This window comes from Rhinoderma darwinii, chromosome 5, assembly GCF_050947455.1.
Source record: "Rhinoderma darwinii isolate aRhiDar2 chromosome 5, aRhiDar2.hap1, whole genome shotgun sequence".
Classification (NCBI taxonomy): Eukaryota; Metazoa; Chordata; class Amphibia; order Anura; family Rhinodermatidae; genus Rhinoderma; species Rhinoderma darwinii.
In genome coordinates, this window is record NC_134691.1 from 143,273,520 (window position 1) to 143,297,039 (window position 23,520).

The 23,520-nt window shown below is 41.6% G+C and overlaps 1 protein-coding gene across 3 annotated transcripts in view; it reads left to right on the forward strand.

Annotated features, from left to right (window-relative positions):
* The window catches only part of TPMT (thiopurine S-methyltransferase), a 31,265-nt gene extending 11,340 nt beyond the window's left edge, over positions 1 to 19,925 (forward strand). Inside the window, exons 2-10 of one of the 3 annotated variants that reach the window (XM_075826592.1) lie at positions 1,181 to 1,296; positions 8,505 to 8,629; positions 9,625 to 9,717; positions 9,828 to 9,960; positions 11,103 to 11,155; positions 11,344 to 11,418; positions 12,869 to 12,954; positions 19,066 to 19,110; positions 19,610 to 19,925. In XM_075826592.1, coding sequence (XP_075682707.1) covers positions 8,514 to 8,629; positions 9,625 to 9,717; positions 9,828 to 9,960; positions 11,103 to 11,155; positions 11,344 to 11,418; positions 12,869 to 12,954; positions 19,066 to 19,110; positions 19,610 to 19,731 — 723 coding nt within the window. In that variant the 5' untranslated portion in view covers positions 1,181 to 1,296; positions 8,505 to 8,513 and the 3' untranslated portion in view covers positions 19,732 to 19,925. The remainder of the gene's footprint in view (positions 1 to 1,180; positions 1,297 to 8,504; positions 8,630 to 9,624; positions 9,718 to 9,827; positions 9,961 to 11,102; positions 11,156 to 11,343; positions 11,419 to 12,868; positions 12,955 to 19,065; positions 19,111 to 19,609) is intronic. The other 2 variants (XM_075826593.1, XM_075826594.1) reach the window with 2 other exon arrangements.
* The last annotated feature ends 3,595 nt before the right edge of the window (positions 19,926 to 23,520 follow it).

Below are 23,520 nucleotides of genomic sequence, written 5' to 3' on the forward strand. Positions count from 1 at the left end.
CTTCATTTCTAAGAACAAGATGTAAAGGATCTGCCAGGCACAGCTTTGGGGTTAACACCCATAGATAATCAGTCTGCATCTGCTTCTATGTCTGTGAGACTGACTCCATCTTCCACCACTCAGGGTGGCAGGCTTAGGAGTGGGAGAACCTATCACAGCCTGGCCAGACGGAGCTAGCTTCCGCCCTCTGTCTATTTATACCTGCCTTTCCTGTTCCTCCTTTGCTTGTGATTCTTCTCGTTTGGTTTCCTGGCCCTGCTGCAGCTTCTTGTACTATTGTCCTTGCTTCATATTGACCCCGGCTTGCTGACTACTCTCCTGCTCTGCGTTGGTACCTCGTACACCCCTGGTTTGACTCGGCTTGTTTACTACTCTTCTGCTCTGCGTTTGGCACCTCGTACTCTCCTGGTTTGACTCGGCTTGCTCACTTCTCTTGTTGCTCACGGTGTTGCCGTGGGCAACTGCCCCTTTCTCCCCCTAGCTCTGTGTACCCTTGTCTGTTTGTCTGTTGTGCACTTATTGAGCGTAGGGACAGTCGCCCAATTGCCTAGGGCGGGTCGTTGCAAGTAGGCAGGGACTGAGTGGCGGGTAGATTAGGGCTCACTTGTCTGTCTCCCCACCCCCGTCATTACACATAGACTGAACATTACTACATAGCTTGGTGTCATCTGCAAAAATAGAAATAGTGCTATTAATCCCATCCTCTATATCATTAATAAATAAGTTGAATAATAGTGGTCCCAGCACTGAACCCTGGGGTACACCACTTATAACCGGGGACCATTCAGAGTAGGAATCATTGACCACAACTCTCTGGATACGGTCCTTGAGCCAATTCTCAATCCAATTACAAACTATATTTTCTAAACCTATAGTCCTTAATTTACCCATTAGACGTCTATGAGGGACAGTGTCAAATGCCTTTGCTAAGTCCAAAAACACTATATCAAGAGCGGCCCCTTTGTCTAGGCTTCTGCTCACCTCTTCATAAAAACAGATTAGGTTGGTCTGACAACTTCTGTCCTTAGTAAAACCGTGCTGGCTGTCACTTATAATACTATTTTTTGTCACATAATCCTGTATGTAGAATAATCTGTCTGGAGCGTGTTTTCTATAAAAGCTGTATAGACTGACTTTAAAAGTGATTATTCATAGTGACTAGCTCATTCATACATTCCAGTAGGAGGAGGAGGGATCAAGCATTCCACTTAAAGAGTCTTGTCATTGTAATTTGTCATCTACTATAAGGAGTTTCTCTGCTGGGAGTGCAGCTCATCATCGCACTGCAATCCACAGGTAAGTGTACGATACAGAGTGATGTGTGGTTTAGATCTCCTATTCCAGCTTATTTCTGAAAGACCAACGTATCTAAAAATGTTTGTTTGACAGTAGTGGGAAAATATAATATTTCCACATGAATGTATGAGAAGTGTTAGGCTGAGTTCACACGGGGCAAATACGCTGCGTAAAAGCACGCAGCGTATATGCGCCCTGTGCGCAGCAGCGAAATCCGGGCCAAAAAATGCACCAAACTGTGGTGCAGTTTTTCGCCCGGAATGTCCGCTGTGGAAAACTGCAGCATTTAGCCGGCCTGCTAGCACGCCAACCTCCTAGGATGACGTTTTATTCTAGGAGACCGCTGCAGCCTATGATTGGTCACATGGGATGACGTCATCCAGGCTGGCCTCTTGGGTTGACATTTCATCCCATGTGACCACCGCTACAGCCTGTGATTGGCTGCAGTGGTCACATGGGATGAAATGTCATCCCAGGAGGCCGGCCCGGCGGAAGAAACAGACTCCTGTGTAAGTATTCGATTTTATTTCTGAGTTGCGTTCTTTGCGGCAGAATCTATACGAATCCGTTGCAAAAAAAACGCAGTAACTGCTATTTGTTGCGTGTTTTACCGGTTCATTGAATTCAATGGGGAAAACCCGCAACAAGTAAGCAGCGTTTATGCAAATACAATAGTCATGCTGCGGAACAAAATTCGGCACCACAGGTCAATTTCTTAGCGTTTTTTCTGCTCCGTATTTACGCAGCATGTGGATGAGATTTGTTTTATCTCATCCACTTTGCTGCTACTGTATTTGCTGAGGATTTTCCGCAAGTAATTCCGTTGCAGAAAAGCTGCAATATTTATGCAACGTGTGAACTGACCCTAAATGAGACGGGTATGGTCAGGAATTGCCCTAGGCAAATCCGACATGGATTTTGAAGATAATTCATAGCAGGAATCCGTAGCTGAAACTTGGATTTCTGCTGCAGATTGGCATGCGGATCTGCACACGGTTTAGCTCTATTGTAATTCGGTGGAGTTAATCTGCTAACTCTTTTTCCAGAGCATAAAATATCATATTCACATACATTGCTGTCGGAATGCGAGCTGATCCTGTCAAGGTTTAACCACGCAATTCACATCTAAATCCTGAGAGAATCCACAACGTGTGAACACGGCTTATAGATCACATATGTGGACAAACAGTAGAATGTATTTCAGAAAAGTAAATCTATAGAATTTTTCACCAAAATGTGGGCTATAACAAGCAAGCAGGGAATGTTGCAATATCTTATAGCTACCAGATCTTCGTATTTTTTTCAAGCTATTTTGGTTTGTATTGGACCAGTTGGCTAGAAGCAGAAATACAGCCATCAAGTAGTATGGTAACAATCCGATAACTCTGTGAATGAGATCCAAATTTAAAAAAAAACTCTTCTAAAAACGTCTATGGTCTGCAGGGAATTTTTATTATCTTGTTGTTGCTTATATGTCACCAACATATTCTGCAGCTCTGTACACGGACATCAGTTTTTGTCTCCCGTGGGGCTTACAATTTAAATTTCCTATCTCAAATGCACTCACATACTAGGGCCAGTTACCTGTATCAGTGTTTTTGGAGTCCCAGCATCGTAATTTTTCCCCTGCACTGCGTTTTTCTTTCGCCTCTCAGACTGCGCATGCGCTTCTAGGGAACCCGTTGTATACGGACATGTGACTACACGGGGCTGGCACTTGTACTTGGTTATACAGCTAAGACTTACTTTCCTGTTAGTGTAGGGATGTCATCACATGACCGCAATGAACTGCCAATCTGTTTAGCACCTTGCCGCCACATGATCGGTGACAAACCATGTGACTGTATTGGCGCAACGAGGCATATTTGATAAAGCATCTAAATTAGTAAGTGCACTAATGTGCGGAGATCAATATATTCGTCAATATTTAACCCCTTTAATTTTCCGTAGCCGCATGAGTGGTTATTTTTTGCAAAACCGGTCGTAGTTTTAATTTGTACCATTTTGGGGTACATATCATTTTATTGACTCATTTTTATAAAACATTTTTAGGAGGAAGGGGAATAAAAAAAACAACAAATCCACCATCGTTCTATATTTCTTTTTTCTTTATGCCATGCGCTGTGTCATAAATAAAAAGCTAACTTCATTTTACGTGTTGTTACAATTCCTGGGGTTCAAAATACGTATTTTTTTATGGTGAACATTTGCTGCATCATCACAAGTTACCAAAAAATGGCAACTGTATAAAGTACAACTCATACCACAAAAAACAAAGTCTTCTACGGGTATGTTGGACAAAAAAATAAAAAAGTTATTCTTGGCAGAATGCATAAAAGGAAAAAAAATATATGTTCTAGTCCTCTAGACCAAAATTGGCCCGGGTCTTAAGGGTTAACACCTTAATGACCTATGACTGATATATCCGCCACTGGCGAATATTGCTTACTGCGATGACCGCTTTATCTCCTGCAAGATCAGCGGCAGAAGCGAGGCGGTTATATACAGCCAAGCTCCTGTCGCAACTAGGGCGCCGATGTGTTACCATGGAAGACGAAAGTCTAACAAAGGCCTGTAGGTCTGTCATAAGCATGGCCTAATAGTTTGCCTGTACACAGGCTATAATGCTTTGGAACACTATGTATTCCAAAGCATTATGTAAGCAATCAGAAAGGTGTGAAGCTGACTTACACTTAAATTGCATCAGACTGGAGTATATCTGATTCACATCTCATCAGACTGACTACACGTGCTGTGGTTGGTAGAGGGTTAAGAAAACCAGTTTAGCTGCTGTACTAAAAGAAGGGCACAGTGTAACAAGGAACAGTTGAGTTTGACCTTGGTGATAGTAAACAACAGCAATATGAGCCCTGTTACAGTAGAACGAAGTGCAGTAAAGCAATCTTTAGTGCGCTTTAAATGTCACTTTTAACCATTGCCATAGGTTCAGATTTTGTATTTATTTTGAATCATTTTCACTGAATGACATCACTTACTGATGAGTGGAGTCCAGTGGGATCATATTGATCACTAGAGGAAGGGTCCACGGCCCCTTTCGCCTTTTCTCTGCACAGTGATACTGTGCGTTTTCTTTCCCATCCTTACCATTATTTACTGAACGTTCTTGTAACGTGGACAAAACAATGTTGAATTTTAGATGAATGTTAACATTGTCATATCCTCCATGGTCCGCTTAACCCCTTAGTGACCAGCCCATTTTAGGCCCTAATGACCAAGCTATTTTATTCGTTTTTCTATAGTCGCATTCAGAGAGCTATAACTTTTTTCGTCTACATAGCTGTATGAGGACTTGTTTTTTGCAGGATTAGTTGTACTTTTTAATGGCACCATTTTTGGGTACATATAACTTATTTATTAACTTTTATTAACTTTTTGGGGGGGGGGGATTATAAAAAAAACCTGAAATTCCGCCATTGTTCTATGCATTTTTAAATTGACACCGTTCACTGTGCGACTTAAATAACATGTTACCTTTATTCTATGGGTCGGTGCGATTACGGCGATACAACATATGTAGAGGTTTTTTATGTTTTACGACTTTTGCACAATAAAAACACTTTTGAACTAAAATTATTTGTTTTTGCATCGTTGCTTTCCAAGAGCCGTAACTTTTTTATTTTTCCATCAATGTAGTGATTTTTTGGGCTGGTTTTCTGCGGGACGAGACGTAGTTGTCATTGGTACTGTTTTGGGGTGCATGGCACTTATTGATTCATTTTTATTAGGACTTTTTTGGGGGGCAATGGGAAAAAATAGCAATTTTGCCATTGTTTTTTGTTTTTTTTTTTTTACGGTGTTCACCTTGCGGTTTAAATTACATATTAACTTTATTAATAGAGTCATTACGGTCACGGCGATACCATATATGTGTAAATTTTTTTTTTTTTTTACACTTTTACTAAATAAAACCACTTTTTATGGAAAAAATGGATTTTTTTACTGTCATTTTTATTATTAATCTTTATTTCACATTTATTTATTTCACTAGTCCCACTAGGGGACTTTACTGTGCGATCTTCAGATCGCTGCTATAATGCTTTGGTATACTTCGTATACCAGAGCATTATTGCCTGTCAGTGTAAATCTGACAGGCAATCTGTTAGGACGTGCCTCCGGCGCGTCCTAACAGGCATATGTCCAGGGCAGACCTGGGGGCTTTTATCAAGCCCTCGGCTGCCATGACACCCCATCGGAGACCCGCGATTGCATTTGCGGGCCGCCGATGGGTGACAGAGGGAGCTCACTCCCTCTGTAAACAAAGTTAAATGCCGCGGTCGCTATTGACGGCGGCATTTAATGGGTTAATCGGCCGCGATCTAAGTAAACTTTGATCGCGGGCGTTGGAGCAGGAGCTCAGCTGTCATCAGACAGCTGAGCCCCGGCTCCAGCCTGCACGGGAGACCCGTGCAGGACTTAGACTAGGCTCACGTGAAAAGGCGTCAGCCTAGCCTAAGGCCCCTTAGTGACGAATGTGAAAAGGCGTATTGTTGGTCACTAAGGGGTTAAAGAAGCACTCTGGCAAATAGTATTTTTGCACATATCATGCTAACTCAACAGCAATATTCTAGCAGTGTAATTTGTTTCTTCCCTGCTCAGTTGCATTCATGTATTTTGAGCCTTTTTATTATGGGGAGTTGTCATGTGATCTCAGCCTGACCACCAAAATAGACCATGTACTCATGTGTAGACAGGAGGTCATTTTCTCCTGTGTGTCTGACTTCCTCTGAACTATAGGATTACATCATCACCAATCACATCCCTCCTGGCAGTTTTGAGACCTCCCTTCCTCACTCAGCACCACCCTCCTTGTTGCTCTGTAGGTCCTCCATGCATAGTGTGCTGCTGTAGAGATTTTATCTGACCAGGAGTGCAGTAATAGAATAGGCGAGTCTATACAATATTTAGCTGCAGAGTTTTAAAACTCCTATGACTCACACGAACTCTCCATAGTTCCTTTGACTGCTGTGTGCATAGAGTTCAGTGTATTTCTATGAGATGCAGCTTCTCACTGCATCCTGCTTGTAAAGAGTAACCTATCACTAGCAGGAGGTGGCGAAGACAAACTACACTGAGACTCTGCAAAATGGCTAAGTAGGGTACCATATGGTGAAAAGCAGGGTGAAAGCATAGTGGGGTATCATCACAAAATATTACCTTTAATTAGGGAACAAACTCACAACAGGCATCACAGCCCTTGTACCCCCTTAAGATGTTGGAAATTTAAAGTGTAATAATTTTTTTATGTTATTTTATTTTTTTACAACCACCGGCATTATACACTGGATGGCAGTGAATAGATATTAAAATCTAAAAGATGTGACTTCGGTAAACTTTTTTTTTTTCATGTAATTGCACATAGATTTCTAGTAACTGTACCACCTTAACCCCTTAATCCATGATGACGTACATGTATGTAATTATCGGGGCATGGGCTAAGCTCCATACACTGCGAGTGTCAGCTGTGTATTACAGCTGTGAGATAACTCTGATCCTGCCGTTTAATCACTTCGATGCTGCGGTCAGTAACGATTGTGGCCTTTCAAGCCGTTAGACAGAATGGGGACCCCCACCAATCGCTAGAACGAAGCAGCTGAAGCACTCGTGTGAGCACTCAGCTGCTTCGTTTCTGTTCGGCTTTTTCCGGAAAGCCGATGTATCGGAGTACAGGCTCATAGACTTTTTATTTCCGGAAAAAGCCGAACAGACCCGAAGCAGTTGAGTGCTCACACGAGTGTTTCAGCTGCTTCGTTCTAGTGATTGGTGGGGTTCTCCGTGCTCGGACCCCCACCAATCCAAACTTCTGACATCTCACTATGACATGTCAGAAGTTTGTCGAACGTTTAGCTACACTAAGTATTGCAGCACTGCCCCATTCACTTGAATGGGACAATACTACAATATCTTGCACAACTGCTACTAAAGTAACGGCGTGTGTAGGTACGAACAGAAATTAAACCAATGTAAACAATTTAGAGGCTGCAGCACTGGTACGAGCGCTGCAACCACCTTTTAAACAGCTGATCGGTGGGGGTGCCGAGAGTCGGACCCTTAGCGATTTAATATTGATTGCCTATTCTAAGGATATTCTAAGACCATCAATTTTAAAATCCAGGATAACACCTATAATAGGGGGACACTAAAAGCACAATACACTGCAATACAAAGTATCGCAGTGTATTGTACCAGCGATCTAACAATCACATTCTCAAGTCTCCTAATAGGACAAAAAAAAACTGCAAAAGTGTTCAAAAAAAAATTTTTGTAATATAGGAAAAACTATTAAAAGTAAAAAAAAAATTTCCCATTTTTTTCCCTCAAGTAATGTAAAAAATATAAAAACTTAATTGGTATCGCCCCGTCCTTAAAAGTCCAAACTTTTAAAATATAACATTATTAAACCCGCAAGGTGAACACTGTAAAAATATAACAATAAACGCTTGAATTCTTTTTCTTTTGATCATCTTACCTCCCAAACAAAAATGGGACAAACAATGAACAAAAGTCATACGTACACAATAATGGTACCAATGAAGTAATGTTTCTTGGAATGCGGGAACAGAAAAAAAAAAACTAAAATAAGCTTGGTACTAGGGGTTAAAGGGGTTTTCTCATAATGATCGTTTATCACCTATCATTTGGATAGGTGATAACTGTCTGATCACTTTCAATGGGGCTGAGCGCTGTCTCCAGCAGCCCCATAGAAAGCGAATGCAGCGGTGGCCGAGCATGCGCACTCCTGCTCCATTCACATAGGGCACTCCAGTACCCGTTCTCGAGATCGGTGGCCGTCCCAGCATGGATAGGTGATAAATGATCATTATGCGAAAACCCCTTTAAACCGAAATAAAGAAATCACATTGATACATGAGATTGCATTTAAACAAACACAAAAATAGATGTCGCTACTCTAATAGCCCAGAGGAATGACACATTCCTGCCATTGATGCTAATGCAACATAAGCAACTCTGCTTTTCCACGTCTGCAAATCCTTTGTGAAAGCAAAGGCTAATGAAATGGCCGGGTGATGTGCTAGTGATTCCACTTCATAGGAGAGAAGCCCCATTTCACTAGAAGACTCCTCAAGTTCCAGCTGTAATGGCAACACTTCCAGCCATCTAGACAGACTATTGCTTTCAAAAATGTATACTAATACTTTACAGTATAACCTCTCTTTTTTTCTTCACAGCTTCAAATTATGACCAGTCCTTCAGAACTCAATGAAACAAAGCAGAACAGGGTTCTTTCAGAAGAAGACTGGAGACAGAAATGGGAAACAAGAAATATTGGGTTTCATGAAAATAATATACACCCGTAAGTATAAAAAGTACAGTACACACAGTACAATGTTACAGCCTTATGCAACAATGTACAAGAGTGAGTCAAAAAATGATCCGCACTAAATGTAGAATTTATTTTAATCAATTTTCAGAAAAGACAAATACATACTTTTCTGACATAATCTCCCTGCTTTTCAATACGAGTTGTCCTTCTGTCAACAAGCTTTCGTATTCCCACATTAAAAAATGTTTTAAGCTGAGCTGCGACCCCCGAATGCACTACTGTCTTCACCTCTTCATCTCACGTGATCTTCGTCCTCGTAGGGCTTCTTTAATGGGACCAAAAAGGTGATGGTCTATCCAATAGAATGAGTTCACGTGCACGCTCAATGTTGTCATCAGTCGTGGACGGGCGTCCGGCTCCTTCTTCATGGCTGACACTTGTACGACCTTCCTTGAACTTCTCTATCCATTCATACACACTTCTTGGCGGTAAAACACTTTCTCCATATTGTGCACAAAGTCTTCGATAAATATCGGCACCGGACACCCCCTCAGACCACAAGAAAAAAAATCACTGCACGCTGTTCTTCTTCCGCGCAAATCACAGGTGGGACAGCCATTGTTTCTCGTACCGCAGTCATAAATAAACAGACAACACGTTCAAACCTGCACAGCGGTGACTGGGGAGACAGCGACCTCATACGGAAAACACTGATAAGATGCCAACAGAAGTTTTAATATAACTGGAGTGCGGATAATTTATGACTCACCCTCATATATAATAATCACCCTGATTGTGTGTTCGATGAGATTTTCCAACATCTTAGAAAAGCTTCTTGCGCTTATGAAAATATTCCACTTACCTATAACAAAGTGGAGGATCAGAGATATTGGGGAGCTGTGAACACGATCACTCACTGACCATAGGTATTAGGGAGCCATATCCCAATTAATCTCTTTAGCAATATTGTATTGTTATATAAATTAAATTGTTAACCAGATGACTTATTTTTATCTTTAATCTAGGTTACTAGCAGAATTCTTGAATGAAATGCAAAATGGTAGGACAAAACTGAACATATTCTTCCCTCTCTGTGGCAAGGCGGTGGATATGAAATGGTACATGCAGATAGTATTCAGCGGTCATAATACAAATAGCCAGGAATTGAATCATGCAATATTCTGAATCATTTTAATGACTAGAATCTTTTTATTATGGTTTATGTTAGGCTGGCTGACATGGGCCATAACATTGTTGGGGTTGATGTCTGTGAGATAGCACTCAAGGATTTTTTTTCTGAACATAATATCCCTTACACTGAAGAAGCTGTAGCAGGGATCCCTCAAGCTAAAGTATTTAAGGTTAGTAATATTGAACTATTCTTGTGCAAGTAAGGCTCTGTTCAGACTTCGTTTAAAGTGCAGGATGCCCTTGTATTGAAAAAAATTGTCGACTATGAGTTTCGAAATGGTTAAAAAATTAAATTAAAAAAATGTGTAGCAAAGTATCCATAGATTCCTATGGGCGGGATGTATGCCAAGAGTTTGAGCATATGTCCGGTTTGTAACGGGCTAGTATTTGGCGAGGTTCACTGCGCTAGGGTCCCGCGCTGATACTACCTCCTTTTATTAGGGTCACTGGGGTTATGCCTAGCTCCCCTATCTTTTCCCTTGTATTAAACTTTCTATTTGCCTTATTAGCCAAGTGTGCGTGCGGTGATTCCCGACACAAGTGTATAATAAAGCAAGGTTTATTACCAACACAAAATCACACTGTGCTATAAAACACAGTATACACAAAATATCTATATATTCACGATCTAGTATCAGTATACTTCAATATATACATGCTAACTATTAATATGTAATGAGTATACTAACACTATACGTGGTACAGTATCCTATCTGAATACCCACCCACGTACACATAAAATACAATACACTCACTAACGCTTACTTCTGTGACCCTCCCCCACCTGGCTCGAACTGTCCCTGTAACTAAGGGGGTTAACACAATAAGGGGCTGTAGGGAAAAGAGTAATAAGTACAAAGGGGGTTGGAATAGGATAAGGTTTGTGGGATATGGCTATGGGCTGAGAGCCTGGAAGGGGGTTCGTGCAGGGTTATGATAGGATAGGGAAAATGCAGTGAGAAGGAGCTGCAGGAGTTAAGCTATTTCTGGGGGGGTGCAACAGCTTGAGTAGTTATGGCAGTGTAGGGAAGGGTTAATTCAGATAGAAGGCTGCTGCTGAGCCATGGAAAAAGAGGGTTAGGATAGGGTTTGTAATGATACTTAGACTGCTGGAGCCTCTTATGGAGTGAGTTCAGCAGGCTTGGTGGTACCCGTCTTCTCCGCAGATGGGGTGGTGTGTAGGTCTCATGAGTACACTAGAACTTGGCTATTTAAGCCCAGTGCGTGCACCACTCCTGTATGACATCACTGTGGGGGGGGGCAGCCTGTGTGAGGACAATGTAACTGTTTCATATCTGTTATTTGTCATCAGAGTGAATCTGGGAACATTTCACTGTACTGCTGCAGTATCTATGACATATCAGAGTAAGTATTCACTCCATAATATTATTTACAGGACGTCAGGACACCGCTATTATCAATATTATCATATTCTTACAAAAAGAAAATTAATACAATACGTTGAGCATGTGACATGAGTAACGCATATTTATGACTGTAAAATTGTAAGTGAGTCAGTATGTCTGCAATGATTCTATCGTTGTCATTTGTAGCTCAGTCATCGGAAAGTTTAATGGAATGTGGGACAGAGGAGCAATGGTAGCTGTGAACCCGAGAGACAGAGAACGGTTCGTTTTTACATCCAATCATATAATCAATTAAAATACCTATATATTTACATTACGGGGAAAATAAGGAAGAACTACATCTAAAAAGTTTTTCTTTGTTTATCTTGTATGCATTTTGTTACCGGCAGCACCAGGTCCATGGGGTTACTAGGACAAAATGGCACAAAAAATTGTGCCGTTTGTCTAATAACCCTTTGCAAAGAATACCTATAAGTCCGGCATACAAGTGCTCCCACTTTCTTCCTTCTCAAACAATTTGGAGGGCAGGGGGAACACGCTCCCCATGAATACAATGGTGCTTGTGTGTTTTTTGTTTCTTACATTTTCCATGTGACATTTTTCTTATAAAGCTGTAGGCAGATAACACAAGATCACACGATTAACAATAGATGATTGACACATCTACCTCCCCTTCAACCTTCCTGCACAGTTACCTCTGCACATGTCGCAGGGCATGATCGCAACACTCTCCCATAGAAGTCCATCGTTTGTATGTCTAGGTGCCTGCTGTAAAGCAAATCTCTTGAATTGCTGTTGCTACAGCTTAGGCAATATGTCTGCCCCAAATATACAGTCAGAAAATAACAGTTTAGGATAAATATAGTTATTTTTTTGAAAAGATTTACTACTTTTACAAAGAAAAAACTATTTTAAAAAAATTGTTTTGTGTTGCCATATTTTTGAGAGCCACAACTTTTTTATTTTTCCGTTGATGGAGATGTGAGAGGGCTTGTTTTGCAAGCGGCAGTTTTTATTGACACCATTTGTTTTTAATTTTTACAGTGTTTACGCTGCGGGTTAAATAAGTAAAAATAGTTCAGACTTTTACGAACGCAGCAATAATAATATTTATTTATTTTTAGTTTTTATATTGCTTTAGGGGGGAAATTGGAAAACTGTATTTTTTTACTTTGTATATTACAAAAAAAAATTATTGAACTAGTTTTTTATGTTTTATTTTTAGTCAGGGGGACTTGAACAAGCGATTGCAGTATATTGTGATTTTCAACAGCTTAATGGGAGCATAAAGATGGCACATCTGGGGTCCTTAATTAGGCTCCCAGGCTGCCAAGACAACCATCGACTGGGCTGATGGACTGACAGAGGGGCACCTCCTCTGTCTAATGGCTGAGATGCAGCCGTTGCTATCGACAGTGGCATTGAAGTGGTTTAGCAGCCAGGAGCGAAGTTATCTGCGATCCTGGACATTAGAGATGGGGGCCAGCTTTAATACATAGCTGACACCTGTGGCAAATGGAGTGGGCTCAGCCTGTCAGCCGCTCCATATCCCCCCCCCCCTTACCGACAATGACGTGAATGTACACAAAGTGTCGTAAGGGGTCAATATGTTATTTTTCCGCCGCTTTGACTTGTTTTAATCGAGTATTGTACAGAGCAAACTTCTGTCTCGTCATGTGTTGACATACTTGCATTAATCTTTTTTCCACAGTTATTCCAATGTCGTTTTGTCACTAATGGCTAAGGACTGTCTTTACCTGCTTCTAACAGTTGAATATGATCCTAAGTTGCATAAAGGTGAGAGCGGATGTAAAATACAGTATGTCTCTTATGCTTTATTTCGTACCTTTTAATTTTATTTTAATAGTGCCATCAAATTCCACATCATAGTACAGAGCAAGAAAACATTCATACAAGGTTAATACAGGTGTTAATACAGTGGGCAGAGCTTCAAGGAGCAGTGTCACCCATTATGACACCGTGCTAACAAGTTTCTTTTAATGCTTTAAGTTGGTTTCCTAATATGCTCACATATAACTTCATCTGTGTAATAACACTAATGCACATGGATACATTAAACCTGGTCATCGTGTAACACAACTGATTATGATTTATTGTTAACTATGTAATATAATGCATTTCATGCAGTTACATTAGCTTATATCTGTTGTTATTAGACATGCAAGCCTTGGGATTGCTGTTTCATCATATATTGATTTAAAGGGATTGTCCCACAACTTCTGTCTGTATGCCCTATAAAGGCATATGGATGTCAGAAAGGGGGTCCCCTGCTCAGGGTCGCCATCTAGGAGTCAGAATGGAGATCAGTGGTCCCTGTAGTGGAAATGTATGGCTGGCCACAGCTTTGCCCAGCATAAACCACTGATCGCCAGGCGTTAGAGAAGTCAGACCTGTGGCGATCAGTGGATCATCAGACCAGCTTCTATTTAAAAAAGTGCTTGTGCATCTGGCTTGTCATCTCTTCATTTTGATGACATCTAAAGGGGTATTCTTATCTCGGACATTTATGACATATCCTATTCACTTCTTTTGAGAGTTAACAAAATAGCCAAGCACACTAGCAACAGCATGCACTCAATAGTGTCAAAATTAGAAGTTTATTTGCTCACCAACATGCTACAATTTAAACATTTCAAGCCTCACATTTGGGCCTTTAAAGGGCATCTGTCAGCAGAATACTCCTGATGTTAGGCAATCCATGAGGTACCCTAACAAATACAAGCAGTGACGGATTAAGTAGACCATGGACCCTGGGCTGTTTTTAACACTACCTTTTTGGGCAAGCATTAACAAATGGGTGTTACGATTCCCCTTGTCATAGGGCTATGTCCCTACATACTGACCGTATCACACTGTGCTGGGACACATCCTCCTGACAAGGGGAATTGCCTTTAAGTCCTGGACTGCAGAAAGACTTTTTGTGAAATACAAGGATTTACTATAATAAACATGTCAGGAGAGGTGACAGATTCTCTATAAATCTAGTGACTCACAGGTGACGACATCTCAGATTCTAGTCGTTTTTTTCCTCTTTTCTTCTCCATCCGGTCCACAGCTCATGATGACTTCTCCCGGCCATGACTAATTTCTGCAGAATTTGCCACTCAGATGTCTTCGGCTCCTCACTTTTCCAACATTTCCACACCTATAAACGAAAATAAAGTTATCATGGTGCCACATACTGTACCCCTAAATATAATAGCACCAAACACTGTACGCCTGAATATAATAATACCACACACTGTAAAACACCACATACACACAGCCCCCTGTACATAGTGCCACACACAGCCCCCTGTAGATATCACATCTCCCCGTAGAGAGCGTTACACATCCCCCTATAGGTAGTGCAATACAGCACCCCCGTAGAGCGCCACACAGCCCTCCCCCTCTTGTAACTAGCGCCAAAAAGCCCCCCCCTATAAAGAGCGCCACACACATACCCCTGTGGATAGCGCTACACAGGCCCCCGCCCCCTTGCATATAGTGCCACACAGCGCTCTCCCTTGTATATAGTGCACACAGCGCTCCTTCCTTTGTATATAGTGCGACACAGCACTCCCCCCCCCCCTTGTATATAGTGTCACAGAGCACTCCCCCCCCCCCTCCTTGAATATATACACAGCGATAGTCCCCACCTAAAAAAAAAATATATACAGTTTATTTACCTTACCCTGTGGCGGCCGCTCCAGCTGGACGCATGTGAATCCTCCGGACTAGATGCATGCGCAGACTGGCTTGATGCAGTACCTCATCACGCCGGCCTGTGCAGGGAGTCTTCCTAGCGCCTTATAAGCTGCAAGCCGACCGTGACCGGCTGCAGCCTATAGTATTCATTTCATTTGCATAAACTCCTAATGCAATTCAAATAATGGGCTAGATGATGCTATAGACAAAAGCATTCTCCCTTAATTAAAGCAGAGGCAACTCCTAAATATGTATTTAAACAAAAAAGAAAAGACGGAGCATAGAAGCCATATATGTAAAAAATTGTCAATTTTTATTAATCACATAAATTGGACAGACCTAGTTTAAAAAGGTACAAAAATGGACAAGAAGACTCTATAGTATTCCAGTTTAAACAGAAACTCTGATCACTGGATCCTCATACAATATTGATTAAGTGTAGACATAATATAAAGTAGTGGGCCCGGATCAGTCGGGATTCATGCCATCAAGATCTACAGCGGTTAATCTACGAAGATTATTCTGAATTTGCAGACAGATGCTGAAGATGCACGGTGTAGAGCAGTGCTGTCTTTAGACGCCGCTAAGGCGTTTGACAGCGTGGAGTGGGGGTACTTGTGGGCTGTTTTGGAGCGGTTCGGTTTTGGGAGGAATTTTATGGGTAAAATTGCTGTATAAGGAACCGGTAGCTACAATCAGAGCCAATGGAAGGATGTCGGACTCTTTTGGGCTGGGGAGGGGGACGCGTCAGGGATGTCCACTTTCCCCGCTACTATTCGCTTTGGCGATCGAACCCCTGGCAAATGTAGTAGGCAGCATCCGGGTATAGAAGGGCTTCGCTGTGGGGATTTGGAGGAGCGCATAGCACTATATGCAGATGATATTTTACTGTTCCTGGGAGAGATAGACCGATCACTGCCGGTGATAATGACTGTATTGGAACGGATTGGTAGATTTTCGGGGCTGCAAATTAATTGGAACAAGTCGGCACTGTTGCCACTTACGCCATTAGATACGCCATTGGTGGTGGGGGGAATTGATGTACCTTGTGTCAAGGAGTTTAAATATCTGGGGATTACGGTCTCGGCGAGGGTGCAGGATTTTATCGCGCTGAATGTGAAACCATTATTGGACAAACTAAAAGATAAGACCAAAATATGGCTTGGGCTACCACTTTCAGCGCTAAGGGAGAAGAAAAAAGGAGACACGGCGCCACATAGTGCAATAAAGCGAGGGAGTACAATGAGCAATCTAGTGCAAGAAAATTGCTCACCTTAGGTAGTGGATACCGTTAAGTATCACAAAAGCCAGAAGCTGCTGCCAGGTCCGTACACATGCAAAACGGTTTTGCTGTCAAAGTGAGTAAATAATACAGGAAAAAGGACCACCGGCGCTGCTATAAGGGATGTCAAGGCAAGAGATGATAAATAATTGTTTATTGGAAGAGAATGATTGGCCTGATGAAGACGCCGGTCCGGCGTCGAAACGCGTAGCCCCTTCTCTTCCAATAAACAATTATTTATCATCTCTTGCCTTGACATCCCTTATAGCAGCGCCGGTGGTCCTTTTTCCTGTATTATTTACTTTCAGCGCTAGGTCGAGCAAACCTTATTAAAATGATTCTGATGCCTCAGGTTCTTTATGTTGTGCATAATGCCCCGGTGTGGTTGCCGAAGTACTGGTTCAGGAGAATACATAATTTGTTTAGGGACTTAGTGTGGAAAAGGGGGATCCCCCGGATCAAATTGGAAAAATTACAATTACCAACGGACCAGGGAGGTTTAGCTATCCCAAATGCGTGGATATATTATCTAGCAGCCCAATTGCAACACTTTAAAGGTTGGAAGAGTGGGACTCTAGTGGGAAACTGCTGTTTTATTTGAGTCAGCGCACGGATATACTGGAGGCCGTGGAGTCTCATAAATTGCGGAGGGAGGCGAGAGGGAAACCGACTTTGCTATTGATACATAGGGTCTGGTGGGAATGTAAGAAAATATTGGGCGTTACAGGGTGCTCAAACTATATGCCTCTATGGGACAATCCATACCTATGGGAATTCAATATCTTAGACGGTTTTCATGAATGGGAACAAGCAGGGGTCAGATACGTAAACCAGTTATATGAGGGAGGAAGTCTCAAACTGTTCTCACAATTGCAGGAGGAGTTTGGACTCCCACATCAGATGTTCTCCCAATACCTCCAATTACGTCATGCAGCACAGGCCCAGGGTAGGTCAGTGGACTTGAGCTGCTCCACTATGGGAGTGGTGGAACAGGTATTGGGGGCAAAGGACACAAAAGGGATTATCTCTGTGCTATATAGTACGTTACTTTCCAAATTCCTTGGAGATCCGCTGGCGGAGATCAGACGCAAATGGGAAGAGGATGTGGGGGACTATAACAGATGACGAGTGGGAGGAGATACTTGAATCGTCCAAAATACTCTCCATTAGTGTAGCGCACTGGAGGTCGCAACTTTTTCTCTTACATAGGGTGTATAGGACGCCTAAGGTGTTATGGCAAATGCGGCTCAGACCAACGAAGGAGTGTCCCAGGTGTTCGTTTGATGGGGCAGACTTAAAGCATATGTTCTGGAGCTGTCCGATGCTAAATGAATATTGGAAGGAGGTTAGAGGCATGGTAACGAGAGTATATGGGAGGGATTTCCCGTTAGACCCTAAGATCTTTTTATTGGGTTGTATGGGGGAGGAGGGAGGAGATGGGGCTGAATTACTGTCTATTAAAAAGGTTTTGTACCACGCAAGGAAAATGATAGCAAAATATTGGCTGCAAGCGGATCCCCCGGAGGTGTCTGAACTGGTAGGATATGTTAATCACACGGTATCGTTGGAACATCGGATAAATTTGAAACGCGGGGCAATACACAAACATGATAAACAATGGGGAAAATGGATACACAACTATGGCACTGCAGGGCGGTAGGAGACATCTTGAGGTGATTTGGCCAGCGGATTTTACATATTTCTTTTTTGTTGGCTGGTTTTCTTTTTGCTATATCAGTATGATGGGAGAGTTAGACTGGTTGGACGAGCCAGGGAAAGGAGGAGGTACTGCGGGGAGAGGGGAGTTCGGTTGGAGGGGAAGGGATGGGGAGTTACTTTAAATGTAACTGAATATTCTGTACAAAACCGAAAATGTATTAGTTTTAGTTTTTTTCTGGTTTACATGAGATGTATAACGTATGCTGTATTCTCAATAAAAACTTGTTTGATTTTAAAAAAAAAAGTGTAGACATAATAGTCAAGTGGGTTTTCAAGAAGTTATATAAGGGAGACAGTTCGTCACAGAGGGGTTTTCCAAAAACCTTACCTTATTTAGACACTATGCACCCCCTGAGGAAGCACACACCACAAAACGCGCGTTGGGGTCCTTTGCATGACATACAGATTTCCATGAGCACCAATATGGGTAAGGTTTTTGGAAAAACCCTCTGTGACTGTCTCCCTTATATAACTTCTTGAAAACCACTTGACTATTATGTCTACACTTAATCAATATTGTATGAGGATCCAGTGATCACCGAGTTTCCTACCACCCATCCCTTATATTCCTACTCTTAGGATTCAGTATATATTTCCATAAATATATAGGAAGTCTGCCTCTCATGTTTACACTGGAATACTATAGAGTCTTCTTGTCCATTTTTGCACCTTTTTAAACTATGTCTGTCCAATTTATGTGATTAATAAAAATTGTCATAATTTTTTACATATATGGCTTCTATTCTCAGTCTTTTCTTTTTTGTTTAAATATAGTATTCATTTGTACCGAAGTCCTGAGGACTCAGATACAAATGAATGTGGCTGCCGCTAGCACCAGGGCCCCCTCCGGTGCTAGCGGCACCACCGGGAATGAGGGGGCCCGTGCGATCATGTGCCGCCCGAACCGCTCTAATGATAATCCGCCACTGAATACACGCCTGTAGAGGCTTCTATACCTTTGAAAAGGCCCCATAATCCTCCAACTTCCAGATGTGCCAGTAACTTCTACCCTTTTAGACTCACTTAAAATGAGTACATCTAATAATTTGCATAACCTGTAGGAAAAACAAGCAACTTCCCCCAATGGACTGTGCCATGAGCTTTGCTTGTAAGATGTCCCAGTGATATATGGTCCCTACCAATACTATACAGTGGGAGACTAGGATGGCAAGCCTAACTGTTTCCTCTTTTTTTCATAGGCCCACCATTTTATGTGTCTGAATCTGACATAGAAAATTTGCTTGGTAAGTAATTGCATATGAGAATTTAGTAAAGTGAATATTTATAACAATACGTAGCACTTTAAAGTATTTTCCTGTTAATTAGAATGCTCCTTAAAGCCCCCTCAACTAGAAAAATAAAACAATAATATTTTGCAATACACTTACTCCAACCACTTTTTCTGTGGTTCATAATGATGTCCCATCAACAGCCGATTTCTGGCCCTGGTGAGGTTTTGCCCATAATGACTTAACATCCCACGGATGCGACATCTTATGGGCACTGGAGCCACTACAGCCACCCTCCATGGGCATAATGTTTAACCAAGCCAAGTTAGCTATGCAATATAACAATTGGAAACCCTGATATCCTCTTAAATCCCAATCTCTGACTAGAGCTGACCATGCATGCTCAGTCACACTCCGCAGAATTAAATGGAAGAGAGCGAAACATCCTCACACAAAAAAAAAAAAGCCGGATGATACTCCAGCATAGACATTTATTTTTTATCTCTCTCTTCAGGTCCTTCGTGTACTTTTAGGCTATTGAAGAAGATTGATGGACTTACTGACAGGCATAAACAATGGGGACTCGATTTTTTCTTTGAAAACATTTACCTCGTCACACCAAAATTGCAGTCTTGAATCGCCACGGCCCTATGGGTTTTCTTGTCATTCTTATTTCTGGAGCACAGGCCTGCTAATTTGGTGTCCAAGTCATCAATTCCTACCTAGTCTTTAAATGTTTCTCATCTTCTTGCCACTACCTCTTTGGAAAATCGAATTAGCGAAAATTACCCATCTTGTAATGTTAAGATCAATAAATTCTATTTCCTCAATTTTACCTATCATTTATACTACAGTATATTTATTATTTATTTTATGTAAGTTTTACATAGAGTTGCTTTCCAATGTGACAAGAAGCAGAGAGTATATCCAGTTAATTTAGGAATGTTTTCCCCGTTTTCCTTCTTTTGAGATATGGTTCAGTTTTCTGTGGGAAAAAAATAAAAAATAAATCATAAGGGAGAACGGATCTCTCTAGCAGCAGTGATGAACCGCGCCTTACATGCAGGCATAGAATACAGCACCTTGCAGACAGACAGTCTTGCCTATCTAATATACTGTTCGTGTTGACATGCCCTGTTTTTAGAAGGCTATGCTCTACAATGGACATAGACAAATATGTATCTGCGGGCGATTAAATCCAACCATTTAAATCCAGGAGAATTATAAGAATAATTGTATGATACTTACAATCTTATTTGTTTCAAAAAATCTGAATTAATCTAAGGCCTCATTCAGACAACAGTATTTAGGTCAGTATTGTGCATTGGTATTCGGAAGCCAAAATTAGGAGTGGAACCTACACAGAGAGGAAGTATAAGGCCGCCTTTCAGACGATCCTATTATGGTTGTTTCTTTGCGCTCATTCTTCAGACACAACAAACAAACCTCACGCTGTTCATCAGAACCGGCGTAAGAGCACCATAAGCTTCTATGGTACTCTAACTGATCTGATGAACCGCGAGAGGTCCGGGAGTTGCGTCCGTAATACAGATGTTTACAGGAGCCAGATCTTCAAGAAGCAGTGTCGCCGATTATAACAAGTCCATTTTACTGCTCGAAGTTGTTTCCCGAATATGTCCAAAATGGATATACTAAACCGCAGAGTTCCAAACCCCCTCTGGCATTATCAGCACAAAAACTGTGAGAGTCGCATGGAGTGGTGTAAAGCAGCCACCACTGGACTCTAGAGCAGTGGAAACGTTCTGTGGAGTGATGAATCACGCTTCTCTATCCAGCAGTCTGATGGACGAGTCTGGGTTTAGGGAATGCCAGGGGAACGTTATCTGTCTGACTGCATTGTACCAACTGTAAAGTTTGGTGGAGGAGGGATAATTCTGTGGGGTTATTTTTCAGGGTTTGGCCTAGGCCCCTTAGTTCCAGTGAAAGGAAATATTAACGCTTTAGCATACCAAGACATTTTTGACAATTGTATGCTTCCAACTTTGTGGGAGCGGTTTGGGGAAAGCCCTTTTCTGTTCCAGCATGACTGGGCCCCAGTGCACAAAGCAAAATTCATAAAGACCTGGTTAGGGAAGAACTCGACTGCCTGCACAGAGCCCTGACCTCAACTACATTGAATGCCTTTGGGATGAACTACAATGGATATTGCCAGCCAGGCCCTCGGTGTCTGACCTCACAAATGCTCGTCTTGATAAATGGGCAAAAATTCCCACAAGACATACTCCAAAATCTTGTAGAAACTCTTCCTAAAAGAGTGGAAGCTGTTATAGCTGCAAACGGGGGACCAACTCCATATTATTGTGTTTGGATTTAGAATAGGATGTCATAAAAGCTCATGTAGGTGTAATGTGTAGGTGTCGCAATACTTTTGCCCATATAGTGTCTTTGCATATAACATCCCTAAGTTATGATATATGGATCATCAGTGCTCAAGGAAGCCACAACGTGCAAGAAAACAAAAGTGTGGGTTTGTAGCGATTCAGGACTCACAAATAATCTCGTCTGGGAAGACTGAGCCTCGTTGATGATTAACCCGTTAGTGACCGGCCCATCGTGTTTTTACGTCGGTCACTAACGGGCCTTATTCCGATGCCATAGACTTTTTACGTCGCGGCATCGGAATAAGTAAACAGAGCAGGGAGCTGTCAAATCTCCCTGCTCTCAGTAGCGAGCATCGCATCTGAGTGGTTTTGGAGAGAGGGAGGGAGCTCCCTCTCATCCCACCGACACCCGGCGATACGATCGCCGAGTGTCTGTGTCTCCAATGGCAGCCGGGGGCCTAATAAAGGCCCCCAGGTCTGCCTGGAGCGAATGCCTGCTAGATCATGCCAGAGGCATGATCTAGCAGATGCCTGTCAGTGTTAAACGGACAGGCAGTAATACACTGCAATACAGAAGTATTGCAGTGTATTATAAATGCGATCGCAGAATCGCATATTATAGTCCCCTAGTGGGACTAGTAAAAAAGTGAAAAAAAAGTTTAATAAAGTTAATTTTAAAAAAAATGTGAAAAAAAATGAAAAACCCAGCTTTTCCCCTTACAAAATGCAAAAGTTTAATAAAGTTAATTTAAAAAAACAAAACAAAAAAGTTACACATATTTGGTATCGCCGCGTCCGTAACGACCCCGACTATAAATCTATTACATTATTTAACCCGCACGGTGAACGCCGTAAAAAATGTAATAAAAAACTATGCAAAAATTGCTGTTTTGTGTGAATCCTGACTTTAAAAAAAATGTGATAAAAAGTGATCAAAAAGTCACATCTGCTACAAAATGGTACCAATAAAAACTACACGTCTTCCCGCAAAAAAAAAAGCCCTCATACAACCGCATCGGCGAAAAAATAAAAACGTTACTAATCTTCAAATATGGAGACACAAAAACAAATAATTTTGCAAAAAAAGTATTTTTACTGTGTAAAAGTAGTAAAACATACAAAAACTATACAAATTTGGTATCGTTGCAATCGTAACAACCCGCTGAATAAAGTTAGTGTGTTATTTATATCACACGGTAAACGGCGTAGATTTAAGACGCGAAAAAGCGTGGCAAAATTTCAGGTTTTTTTCTATTTCCCCCCAAATAAAAGTTAATAAAAGTTAATCGATAAATAATATGTCCCCCAAAATGGTGCTATTAAAAAATACAACATGTCCCGCAAAAAACAAGACCTTATACAGCTATGTCGACGCAAAAATAAAAAGGTTATAGCTCTTGGAATGCGACGATGGAAAAACTTAAAAAATGGCTTGGTCATTAAGGTCTAAAATAGGCTGGTCATTAAAGAGACTCTGTAACCACATTATAAGTGCCCTGTCTCCTACATAAGGAGATGGGCGCTGTAATGTAGGTGACGACAATGCTTTTTATTTAAAAAAACGATGTTTTTTCACAAAGTTAGGAGCGATTTTGGTTTATGCTAATGAGCTTTCTTAATGCCCAAGTGGGCGTACTTTTACTTTCGACCAAGCCTGGACGTCATGTGTACTCAGAATCCTGACACTTCTGACTCTTTTTTGTGAGATTCCAGCAACGGATACGAGATCACGGAGCTAAACAAGATTTGGTTTCACTTGCCGGAATCTCACAAAAAAAAGAGTCAGAAGTGTCAGGATTCTGAGTACACATGACGTCCAGGCTGGATGGTCATGTATATTCATTATCAGGACACTGTAGTAATGTTAGGGCTTGTGTATGAGGCTGCACATAGTGATATATCTATATCGCTAGTGCAGTGTAAATGAATGGAGAGGAGTATATGATGCTGATTGGTCAGCGTCATGCACTCCTCTGTACAACGCCCACTTGGTCGAAAGTAAAAGTACGCCCACTTGGGCATTAAGAAAGCTCATTAGCATAAACTTAAATCGCTCCTAACTTTGTGAAAATAGATCGTTTTA